We start from the raw sequence: 12543 nt of genomic DNA, 5'->3' as shown, positions 1-12543 counted from the left end.
GAACTCCACGCACACTTTCTTCCTATCTGGGACAGATACACTCAGAGGGCACCTCTGAAGGCAGGAAGCCTTCGTTCCTGCAACAGCAACGCACGATGTTTTGTCCAGCTGCTGGACAAATTTCACACTGGGCAATTTTATGAGACAATCTGCCTTCGAGGTACTTCGAAGCTGCCTCTGAATGACCCAGCACGTGAGCTGTACACAGACCACTGTGCTTTGTGAACCATCCATAACAACCTTCCACTCCCCGGACAAATCAGCCGTTAAACATCTTTCTGGAAAAACGGAACAAAAACAAATCTCTGGAAGTTACTACGCTTAAAAAAGGGCAATCTTAAGAAACCCCTTTCTACAACACAAGAGTTCCATAAAAGGAAAAATAGCATCCCATTTCCTCCTAACTTTGCTTTGATGAGTATCTCTAGTCAACTGGTGTTTCTCAGACGCCCATAGCTGTCACCACGGGCTCTCCATGCTTTTCTCTGTGAGAATGAAGTCCAGTACCCACCCTGGCAAACTGGTTGTTTCCGAGAAGTGTGTGCAGGAGGACAGGCAGCTGTTTTTCCAGACGGAGCTTCAGGCAGAGCTGGGTCAGCTCCTCCCGGTCCAAGAAGCCTGTCCCCGTGGTGTCACAGCTGCTGTAGACGTCCCTAAGTTGCGAAACGTAGTGGTTCTCTTCCTCTTTGTCCATCCCATCGCAGGCCACGTGCGGGACAGGAAGACGCCGCGCCGTTGGACTGGCCCTCGCCTCCCTCCACTGTCCTGGGGCGCCAGGCAGTGTGGTCCAGGGCAGGGTAAGAGCTGGGGTGTGGGCACCAGGGTCTGCTCAGGGTGCGCAAGGCTGGAGGAGGTCAGTGAGGCTAGAGACGTGTTTGCAGGGAATCCATCCTCTACTGGCTTGAAAAACCAGAATTACTTTGTTCTGTTAAAAAAAAAAAAAAAAGTACCTAATACAGAATAATCAGGAAAAAAACAGGTAAGTATAAAGAGGACCAAAGTCATCCAAAATTTCATCACCTAAAAAAATATCATTATTACTATTTTGGCAAATATTCACTCTGTGTTTTTCTCTATGCACTTACACACAGGACCTGCTGGGTGCCTGGCACTCCTGCCCTAGGATTCCAGTCTTGGGCAGAACTCAGGTGTGGGGCTGGAGGTCAGAGGGCACCGAAAGCCCTCTCAAGAGAAGTGATGAGCCAGCCCTATCCTGAGGGGGCTCGCTGGACCATAGCCCCCTCCCAATTCCACTCACGGGCTGATTCAGGGGCGAGGGCCCCCACCCTTGGCCCACTGTCACCCCGGTCATGCCAGCTTTGCACATCACAGTTGAGTCCTGGCCATTCAGAAACACTTCTTTTCCTCTCCTTTCCCTCATCCCTAGGAAACTGAGACCCTGACCCAACAGAGCAGGTGCTTTGTCTTCGGCCATCCAGGCATACGCCATTGGTGATTCAGACCAGCATCCTACAGGTCAGGCACAAAAGACCCTTCAGGCGCCCTTTGCTAGGATACTTCCTAACCTCCATCCAAGATAAGGGCCAGACTGGCTGGCATCCCGGACCTGCTCCCCGGCCGCTGGGGAGGGGACCCGTGATGGGGGACACCCCTTCGTCCCTCCACGCCCCTGTGGCGTGCTGCGCCCCTCGAGGGACCAAGCGTGGGCGATCGACTGTCCTCGCCACAGGCCGGGAGGGTCAGCTGGGTCCCTGGTGATGCCTCCCCACTTCCTCGCTTTGTGGGTTGCCGCTGCCCCAACTCCTTATGCTGGCTTTAGGCTTCCCAGGTGATGCTAGTGGTAAAGAACCTGCCTGCCAATGCAGGAGATGTAATTATGAGATGTGTGCTGGATCCCTGGGTTGGGAAGATCCCCTGGAGAAGGAAATGGCTACCCACTCCAGCATTCTTGCCTGGAGAATCCTCATGGACAGAGGAGCCTGGCATGCTATATACTGTCCAAGGGGTCGCAAAAAGTTAGACACAACTGAAGTGACTTAAGCACAGCACAATACTGATTTCAAAACGCTGGGAAAACTATTGGGAGAAAGGAGTCACTGCTTCGGGTCACAGGAGCCATCCTTCTACCCCAGGATGGGGGTCTTTTTTCAGCCAAGATTCAACATGGCAAACCTCAGCGCTGAGATGGGGCAGGAAGGTTTGGAAAAACTGAAAGGGTGCCTCCACCTGGGATGTATGCCAGGGCTCATCAACCACGCTGATGTCCCTGGCCTCCCCAAGACTCGAGAGTCCTAGAAAAGGGCAGGACAAGTCACTGGACACTCTAAACACCTCGGAACTATGACATCTTTTCTACTGTGCTCATCACACCACAAAGGACAGCAGAATCACCATCCTGCACACGGGTCCCCAGGTTCCCAGTTGCTCAAATCCTGTTTCCAGAAATGTTTTCCCTCCCTCCCTCCTGATGGGGAAAAGGGATCAACCCAAACACAGAACAAGAAGGTGAGAAGAAGGGCTTTACCCTGTCCCTCCCAGCAGGGAGCCAGGAGTATATTACTCCAACTCTGTTCAGACTCCCCAGCCTGTGTATGGGGTCAAAGAACGCTGTCCCCTAGAATCCCCACGCAGGACCCTGGAAGGGAGACAGAGGGGACCCTCAGGCGGGGTCCAGTGCCCTGCACTGCCCACCCTTGGCACCCAGGCCTACTCACCTGTGAAGTGCAGGCCTCACAGCCAAGTGATCCTTATAAATAATAGAACGTCCAAGGCCCTCTTCAGTTTCTCTCTTCACCCAAGCTAAATTATTTAATCCTTTCTAGATTCTACAAATACATAAAGGTCCGCGCATGGAAATCACTAGAAAGACCAGCCACATTCAACGTTCCAGATAAAGAGGAGCCATTGGCTTATTCCGGTTTGATTATTTTGAAGTTGGAATCTGTAGATTCTCAGTAATTTGAATGCTATAAAACTTTATTTAAAATTGGAGCATAAACTTTGCTACCAGGTGAGGCAAAAACCCTGTTTTCATCCTGGGGAGAAAAACCTGCCCTCAAACAAGCTGAACACTGGTTAAGAAACAGTGGTTGACCAGCACTCTGCAGGACCACGCAGCCCTCTGGAGGCCATGAGGGAAGGTGTAGGTTTGCATTTAACTGGAGCACAGCGATGAAGGAATTTAATCCATGGCCCTGGAAATCTGCTGGGTATCAAGACAGGGAGAAGGACTATGGCCTCTCACAAGCAGCTGGGTGTGCTGTGTGAAACCAGAGCATTGCAACCCAGAACAACTCCAAACAAGGTCCTCCAAAAAATCCTGTAAAAGTGTGCCAACCCAGAACAAGCAGCACCAAGGTCGCATTCTAGATGGCATGTTCTGTATCTGGAGAGATGTTACAACTCTGATTAAATATTGAAGCCCAGCCTTGGGTTCCAGAAAAGCAGGTCTGGGCACCATGTCAAATAGCCTTGGGATTGGTAATCAAACTTCACACTTCAGCAGTTCTGAGCTTTAAGGATTAATCTCTGCATTAGCTGTTTTCATGGCTTTTTTTCTTATTTTTCAAAACATATACTATTCACTTACTTTGCCAAGGTCAGCCCCATCTCAGCGATAAAGCTTGAGAGGCCATCACTTTTATCAAAGGGATTTTCCAATCCCAACAATATAAAAAAAGCTGATGCATCATTTAATTGGCGATTAACACAGTCTTTGCTCTTCCTACAAAGTAGTTATTTAGACTGGGCAAAAACTTCGCACTTCCAAAAGATTTTTTTTTTTTTTAATTTATTTGGCTGCACCAGGTATTAGTTGTGGCACATGGGAATTTTTAGTTGCAGCATTTGGGATCTGGTTCCCTGACCAGGGATCTAACTCAGGCACCCTGGACTTGGGATCAGAGAGTCTTAGCCACTGGACCACCAGGGAAGTCTCCCTAAAGATTTTTATAATCACATGTACTTATATTCATGCTGGGATTATAGCCATACTCCCAGTGGTTATAAAACATCTACATAATTAGTTGATATATATCTTGCCTGGAAAATCCCATGGACGGAGGAGCCTGGTAGGCTGCAATCTATGGGGCTGCTAAGAGTTGGACACGACTGAGCCACTTCACTTTCACTTTTCACTTTCATGCACTGGAGAAGGAAATGGCAACCCACTCCAGTGTTCTTGCCTGGAGAATCCCAGGGACGGGGCAGCCTGGTGGGCTGCCGTCTATGGAGTCACACAGAGTCGGACACAACTGAGGTGACTTAGCAGCAGCAGCAGCATACATGAGGTTATCCACATAAGGTTCTACATATAAAAATGAGCTTCTCTATGTGTATCACTATATGTATGCAAATACAGAAAACCTTACTCTCAGTATCAATATCAGCTTCTACCTTAAATTCAACTAGCAAATTCTACCATAAAGAAAGCAATAGTTTCTCTTCTTTACTAAAAGTAGCCAGTAGCAGTGTAGAAGAAATGATGGAACTGGAATACTACAATTTTGAATCCCTAGTGTCAGAGCCGATAGGCTACAGATCATCAATGTGTGAGTAAAAACAGCTGGTGCGGGGGGAACTCCCCTGGTGGCCTAGGGGTGAAGACTCCTAATGCAGGGGGCACATGCCACACTGCAAAGCCAAAAAAATTTTTAAATGAGAAACGGGGGAATGGTGATGTCATGCAAAGTGGCAGGGGAGGAAACTCCACCAGAGCAAAACTGAGCTGTAAAGAGGGACTGGAAGGAACTATTTGAAACTCTAGAACCAGATCAGACACAGCAAGGTGGTGAAAACAGGCTGTTGATCTCTGTAAGAGAGCGGTGAGCAGGAGCCAGTCACCACCCTCGACGCCGTGGGGACCAGAGCCATGAGGACAGCAGCCCAGAGTCCTTTGGCTGGAACAAGAGCGGGCAATCTGGACCATGTCACCCAAAATCTGGAATTGTGTGTTTTGTTGGTGACTGAGGACGTGGAGCAGATTCTGGCCTTGGGGTCAGCTTCCTTGGGCTGCAGTACTTCCCTCAGAGCATCTCTGTTATTGCTGTTTAGTCCCTCAGTCATATCTGACTCTTTGTGACCCCATGGACTGTAGTCTGCCAGGCTCTTCTGCCCATGGGATTTTACCAGCAAGAATACTAGAGTGGGTTGCCATTTCCCTCTCCAGGGGATCTTCCTTACTCAGGGAGCCTGCATCTCCTGCATTGGTAGGCGGGTTCTTTATCACAGAGCCACAGGGGAAGCCCTCAGAGCATCTAGGAGAAGGCTAAGACGAGCAGGAAGACTGCAGGGGAGGCGTTTGTCAGGTCACTGACTGGCTGCAGACATCGCAGAATGGAAACGTCAGTCACCACGCACAACAAAGAACACACTTTGCAAAAATAGCTTCGAAAAGTCACAAAGACAACTGTAGTCCTCGACTAATAAAAATCATTAATGTCTGAGGTGTGGGAGAATCAGAACGTCCAGATTTCAACAAAAACTTACATAGCATACAAAGACACACACATACTGGAGTCTTTTTTACAGTAGAATTTTTTTATTTAAGGCAGTGTGGTCCATTTAATTTAATTTAATTTTGTCTGCACTTCACGGCTTGTGAGATCTTAGGTCCCTGACCAGGGATAGAACCTGATCCCTCTGCAATGGAAGCACAGAGTCCTAACTGCTAGACTGTCAGGGAATTCCCTATACTAGAATTTCTAAATTTAACTTTCTGCACTTCTACCCAAATATTAAACAGCAGTTGCATGGTATAAGCAGTGATAAATTTTCCTTCTGAAGGAACCACAGTGAGTGCAATGGAAGGGCATTTGCTAAAACAGACTTCTGATTCTAAAGACCCCCAAAATAATTTGGGGTTTATCCAGTTTAATCATTGCTGCCCAATCTCCCTCAACATGATGACTTTTTTCAAGGTTTAAAAAAAAATTATTTTAATTGCAGGATTTACAATATTGTGGTGGTTTTTGCCATACATAGACATGAATCAGCCATGGGTGCATATGCGTCCTCCCATCCTGAACCCCAATCCCACCTCCCTCCCCACCCCATCCCTCTAGGTTGTCCCAGAGCACTGGCTTTGAGTGCCCTGCTTCATGCAGCAAACTTGATCTGGTCATCTGTTTTACATATGGTAATGCACATGTGTCAATGCTATTCTCTCAAATCATCCCACCCTCACCTTTCCCCACATAGTTCAAAAGTCTGTTGTTTAATCTGTGTCTCTTTTGCTGCCTTGCATATAGGATCGTCATTACCGTCTTTCTAAATTCCATATATGTGCATTAGTATACTGTATTGCTGTTTCTCTGACTTACTTCACTCTGTATAATAGGCTCCAGTTTCATCTGCCTCATTAGAACTGACTCTCATGTGCTCCTTCTTATAGCTAAGTAATATTCCATTGTGCATATGTACCACAACTTCCTTGTCCATTCATCTGCTGATGGACATGTAGGTTGCTTCTGTGTCCGAGCTATTGTAAACAGTGCTGCGATGAACACTGGGGCACGTGTGTCTGTCTCAGTTCTGGTTTCCTCAGTGTGTATCCCCGGCAGTGGGACTGCTGGGTCATATGGCAGTTCAGTACCATGAATTTTTAAAGAAATCTGTCACCTAGCTGCATTTGTTATAGTAGATGGCCATTGTACCAACGTAGTACGTAACAGCTCGTTATCTCAATGAGCATAAACTTGAATTTTCAACACCGAGCAGGCCTGGCAGTCACGGTCCACCCTTGCTGTCTTCCTCACGTGGACTCTTATTGGCTGCTTTATGAGTGATTTCTGTAACCTTGTTATTCAGTCCAGATTTCCCAAGGATAATCTACTTTGCCTGTGACCCTCAATCTGAGAATAATGTTACAGAATATCAGAGTCAGAAAAGGGTGGTCCCAAAGGGTGCCATTCAATCACCCATTTCACACATGAGGACCTGGTATCATACACTTAAGTACAGAGGTAGATTTCCTCAGTCGGCTGAAGAACGTGGATGGAGCGGACAAGCGCGAAGGCAGGCTGGGAAGGGAACATCTCCTGCCGCTCCAAGTGTGTGGTGCTTCCTTAGCCTCAAGGTGAGACCCTCTATCAGGGAAACCCCTGCCGATGCTTATAACTGTATACACTGTATACAGCTCAGTGACCAAGGAGCAGCCCCATGGACTCCCCACTGTCTTCTTCTCCTGTCTTAGACTTTGATGGTTTTCAAGATGTACCAATCAGGTAAACCCAGGCAGCTGGAGCTGCTCATGCTGACCATTCACAGCTCCATCCTCTGTCTCAATGGCATCAAGTTAGTAGGTTAAAATCTGCTCTGGGAGGACTATTTACACCACAGTCATTGGAAAATGCTTCAAAGTAGGACTTTGGGGGACAGTGGGAAAGATCTGTTAGTATACCACATTACTGGCTAAAATGTAAAGACTGATCATATCAAGCTTTGATAGAGACGTGGAGCAACTGGAATGCTCAGAACTTGTTAGTAGGGGTATAGCTGACACAACAGCTCTAAAAACCTGCTCAGTTTTATCTTCCAAAGCTAAATACATATCCACCCTACAACATGGCAATTCGACACCGAGGATCCAACTCAATAGAAACCATAGATTTGTGCACCAAAAGACATGCTTTCTTAAGCAACATTATTCATTGTACCCTAAACCAGAAGCAATCCAAACATCCATCAATAGTAAAAATATAAGTGGAGACTTCCCTGGTAGTCCAGTGGTTAGGACTCTGTGCTTCCACTGCAGGGGACGTGGGTTCAATCCCTGGTGGAGAAACTAGGGTCCTTCAAGCCATGTGGCCAAAACCAAACAAACAAAAGTAAAAATAAGTAATTTGAGGCATATTCTGGGAAACTGTAAAGCCATGGAAAGGAATGAGCCACATAACAACCCTGATCTTATAAACATGATGGAAGAAGCAGATATTGCAAGACTCCACTTGCATTAAGTTGAAGAGAAGAAAAAATTAACCTGCAGTGTTAGAAGTTAAGATAGCGAGACTTCCTTGGTAGTCCAGTGGTTAAGAATCCGCCTGACAATGCAGGGGACATGCGTTCGGTTCCTCATCTAGGAAGATTCCACATGTCACAGGGCAACTGAGCCCATGCTTCACAACTACTGAGCCCGCGTGCCCTAGAGCCCATAATCCTCAACAAGAAAAGGCACCACAGTGCGAAGCCTGGGCACTGAAACTAGAGAGCAGAGCCCCCCCTCACCACAACTAGAGAAAGCCCACTAGCAGCAATGAAAACTCAGCACTGACCAAAAAAAAAGGAAGAAAGAAAATGCTATCCAAAAAATTGATTAGCCATATTAAAAAGAAAAAAAAAAGAATACCCATCTCATTCTTTTCAGCAAATTCCAGAAGAATCAGAAATTTTAACCAAAAAAAAAAAAAAAAAGTAATCTATGAAACATCTAGAATGAAATACAGCTTCTTCATCATCCTTAAAAGAGTGGGAAGTGTGGGGAGTTTGCTTAAAAGTCAAAATTTCTATGAACAAAATAATAAAGTCAGAAGATAAATGCCAAACAACAACAACAACAAAACAACAAGGTACTATTCATTGGGTGACTTAAAACAACAGAAATGTATTTTCTCACAGTCCTGGAGGCTAGAAGTCCAGGATCAAGGTGCTGGCAGAGCTGGTTTCTTCTGGGATGTCTGTCCTTCCTGCTGTGTCCTCATGTGGGCGTCCCTGTGTGTATGTGTCTGGATCCTAATCTCCTTTTCTTACAAGGACACAGTCACACCAGACCAGGGCCACCTGCTGGGCTGCACCTGGAGGCCAACAGGCCCTGTAGCTCAGCTGTGGGACCAAAGAAAGACCGCAGATACAATGATGGAGACATCTACAGTGTATCGGACAGAGGCCCTTTCAAGTCCGAAGCACAAGGTCCTCAGGAGTTCTGCTGCCACTCTTGGGATGACCCAGCTAGTAGGCCTGGTCACGAAGCAGCTGTGAGGCCTCAGTTAAAGTGCTTCAGCTCTTGGAGCCTGGGCTTCCTGAGACATCAGACAAGGAGGCCAAACCTCACGGCCCAAGGCACCTTCATCCTCTGACATCCTGGTTCTCTCAGGTCCATCACCACATCTTTGGGCTCCATTCATCACTGAGCAGGAGTCCAGGGAATGAGGTCTCAGGGACACAGGCCTCAGGGGCCACACTTCTTACACCTAGAACCCTGGAACCAGTCTCACCACAGACACTGTCTCCTGGCTCCCTCTGGCCTTTGCACAGAGTCTGGGTCAACATCTGCTCAGTCTCCCGTTCTCTCTTCCCTTCTTTTTCTGGACTGGAGAGAAGGCAACATGAATTGTTCTTTGACATCCACGCAAACGTTGGCAGAAGTGCATTATGCACCATTAGCAGCAAACCAATTATATAACCAGAGGTACAGTGCACAGTGCATGGCGGCCAAACAGACCTGTCTCAAACATCAAAAGGGAAACGCCCTGACACTTCAGAGCTCCAGAGTTGCCTGTTCAACTACATTTGTGTCATTCTTTCCAACCAACTTCACAGTGTCCTCAACGCACTGAAATGTTTTTAAAAATGTGCCTACGTGGAAAATGTTGAAAGCCAGGTCAGTCTCAGGACACAAATGACAGTATTTATAAGACTCTAGCCCAGCTCACTGTACACATGGCCATCCACAAACACGTAGCCAAAGATGAAAATGATGTGGATCAGAAATGGAATCAAAGCTGACAGAACAGTGAAAAAGAACATATATTAATAAACAATCCAATGTAATGTAACAGAGGGCCCTGGTCTCTCTTTTCCAAACACTTTGGATCATATCACATTTACTCAAAAGAGCCTAAAAAAAAGAAAGAAAGAAGAGGGACTGCCCAACAGACACAGAAAAGTGAATGCACAAAGCCACTGCCCTTAAGCCTTTTCTTTTCTCCCTTTCCCACTCAAGTAAAAAATCTACCAGAAGAATATGTAATATGTAAAATGTAATGTGTGATCCTCTGGGTTTGTAAGGCCGACTGCTCCTTTACCCTATTAATCAAACACTGAAGTGGATTCCAGAGATTTTATTCCAGCTGGGTTGGCACAACTCAAGAGAGACACCATCTGCCCACGATCTTCTGTGGGAATCAGGAGGCCTCCATGCCCAGCCACGGCCTTTGGGGTGGAGCTTACTCAGCCAGGCCTGGAAACGCTCCCTTAGAAGACTGGAACAGGCCTCCTGGAAAGATCTACACCCAGGAGAGATGAACAGGGGACGAGCAGGTCCTGGGAAAAGGAAGGAAACACAGAGGAATTCAACCAGTCCTCTGGTCGATCCTCACAGCTTCGGCGGCAGGTTTGGGAAGCGCCCCCCCCGGTGCACTGTTAACCTGGGGACCCAGCAAATGAGCAACTTCACCTCTGAAAAGAGCCCCCTGAAACAGGGCAGCCCCACACTGACTCATCTCCCCACTTCTGCATGGAAGGATGAGGGCCTCGGGGACCTGACGTGCCTTCCTGCTGTCGGATGTTATCTCCCATCCTTGATTTATGTTAGAATCTCTTTTTTTTAAATTATTATTATTTTTTAATTATTCATTTGGCTGTGCTGGGTCTTAGTTGAGGCACGTGGGATCTTCAGTCTTCACTGCAGCACTCAGGATCTTTAGTTGCGGCATGTGGGATCAAGTTCCCTGACCAGGGATCAAACCTGGGCCGCCTGTATTGGAAGCTCAGAGTCTTAGCCACTAGACCACCTGGGAAGTCCCTACGCTAGAAACTGGCCTCAGAAGTACTTTGGGAAAAGAAGTGCGTGATCTAAGGCACAGGCTGGAAGAATGGCATTTTAAAGGGAGCCGTGCATTGACGGGCCACGGGGGTCCTGACTTCTCTGAGCATCTGTGTCCCTAACTGGTGGCCTGTGGGCAACAACAGGGAAGGTATTTTCTCATTGCCTTTACGATGAGAGACACTTTATATATAACTAATCAATAGCTGTGCTGGGGTTCCGATGCCGCGTGCAGGCTTTCTCTTTACGGCAATCGGGGGCTACTCTTCACTGCAGTGCAGGGCTTCTGTTGCAGAGCACAGGCTCTAGGTGCACGGGTTTCAGCAGTTACAGCTTGTGGGCTTAGTTGTCCCTCGGCATGTGGGATCCTCCCGGACTAGGAATCAAACTGGTTCCCCTGCAATGGCAGGCAGATTCTCATCCACTGTACCACCAGGGAAGTCCACTTAGAGACAACTTTGAAAAAAAGAATCATCCCATGGCAAAGATGCTTCCCTCTGATTCAGTGGCGGTGCAAACTGGCCTGAAGTAAATCCAACTGGGTTCGCACGAAAACATGGGTCACGAGGAAAGCCAGGATGAGACCTCAATCTTTTAAAGAAAAACACAGGCTGTGCACCCCAGATTGTGTGTGCCTGGGTGGAGAAGGGCTGGATGTTTTATGCCGGAACTTAATGTTCTTTTCATTGGTGCCTGTTCTACTCTAAACATACCCACTAAGTTAATGTTATTTATTACAGCTTTTATTTCTATAGTTAATTCTTTTATAAGCTATTACAGCCTTGTGAATATTAATAGTTCAGCTTGCTGACAACATCCTAAGTCAAAACCACAGGTTGAGATGAATACAGATGTTGTTTGGTTCCCAAGAAGGCCAATTTGTTCCAGTTCACTCACACACCAGGTGGAGCAGCTAAAACTTGGATAGAAAAAAACAGTTTTGATAGCTTGCCAAGTTTGGGGCAACCATAGCAACTGAAAAATGAGTGAGGAATCCCCCCAAAAAAGAGAAGGAAAGACAGAAAGCCCCCAATTCTGCAAATGCTACCTAATTCACCAGACAACCCAACTATGCGTGTGTGGAGCAACCGCCAAGCAGCTAAGTCAAGAATAAGAGAACTGATGGACTTCCTTGGCGGTCCAGGGGTTAAGAATCCTCCTTCCGACACAGGGGACTTGGGTTCGATCCCTGGTCGGGGAACTAGATCCCACATGCCATGGGCAACCTAGCGTGCATGCCACAGTGAAAGACCCTGCATGCCACAACTAAGACCAACACAGCCAAATAAATAAATACTTTTTAACGAAAAGAATAAAAGAACTGAAATGAGATTTGAGCTGCTGCCCAGAGGCAGAGTTTTCAGTATGAATCCAATAGCGCTGCCTACTAAAACAACACAAATGGACACTCTTCAGAGGAATATAACAGAAACTTCCCTCTCCATGATACACCTTCACAATGTCCAGGACATAGTCCACAATCACTCACAAAAATGAAGAACCAGGACAGAGTAAGAGAAGTCAAAACCAGAGATTAACCTCAAAATGAGTGAGATGTTGGAATCAGCTGCCTTAGAATCCTTTGCCAGCTTAATTATACTCAAGGATGTGAAAAAAAAGATTCTCCTAATGAATGCACACATAGAAAACCTCAGCAGAGAAAGAGAAACAATAAAACAGCCAAATGGAAATTTGAGAACTAAAAAAACCCGTAATATCTGAAATTTTAAAATTCAAATAAAGGGCTTAATAGCAGAATGGATATGATAGAGGGAAAAAGTCAGAGAACTTGAAGACAGATGAATAGAAATCATCCAATCTTA

The 12543-nt window shown here is 46.6% G+C and overlaps 1 protein-coding gene across 4 annotated transcripts in view; it reads right to left on the bottom strand.

The window, feature by feature from the left end:
* Window positions 1-12543, bottom strand: part of LOC139186644 (ninein-like protein) — a 96657-nt gene that overhangs the window by 58417 nt on the left and 25697 nt on the right. For all 4 annotated transcript variants that reach the window (XM_070801939.1, XM_070801940.1, XM_070801938.1 and 1 more), the window contains one exon: window positions 512-925. In XM_070801939.1, coding sequence (XP_070658040.1) covers window positions 512-694 — 183 coding nt within the window. In that variant the 5' untranslated portion in view covers window positions 695-925. The remainder of the gene's footprint in view (window positions 1-511; window positions 926-12543) is intronic.

Source organism: Bos indicus, chromosome 13, assembly GCF_029378745.1.
Source record: "Bos indicus isolate NIAB-ARS_2022 breed Sahiwal x Tharparkar chromosome 13, NIAB-ARS_B.indTharparkar_mat_pri_1.0, whole genome shotgun sequence".
Classification (NCBI taxonomy): domain Eukaryota; kingdom Metazoa; phylum Chordata; class Mammalia; order Artiodactyla; family Bovidae; genus Bos; species Bos indicus.
Note: the sequence above shows the minus strand (reverse complement) of the source record. Positions and strands in the feature narration are given on the sequence as shown.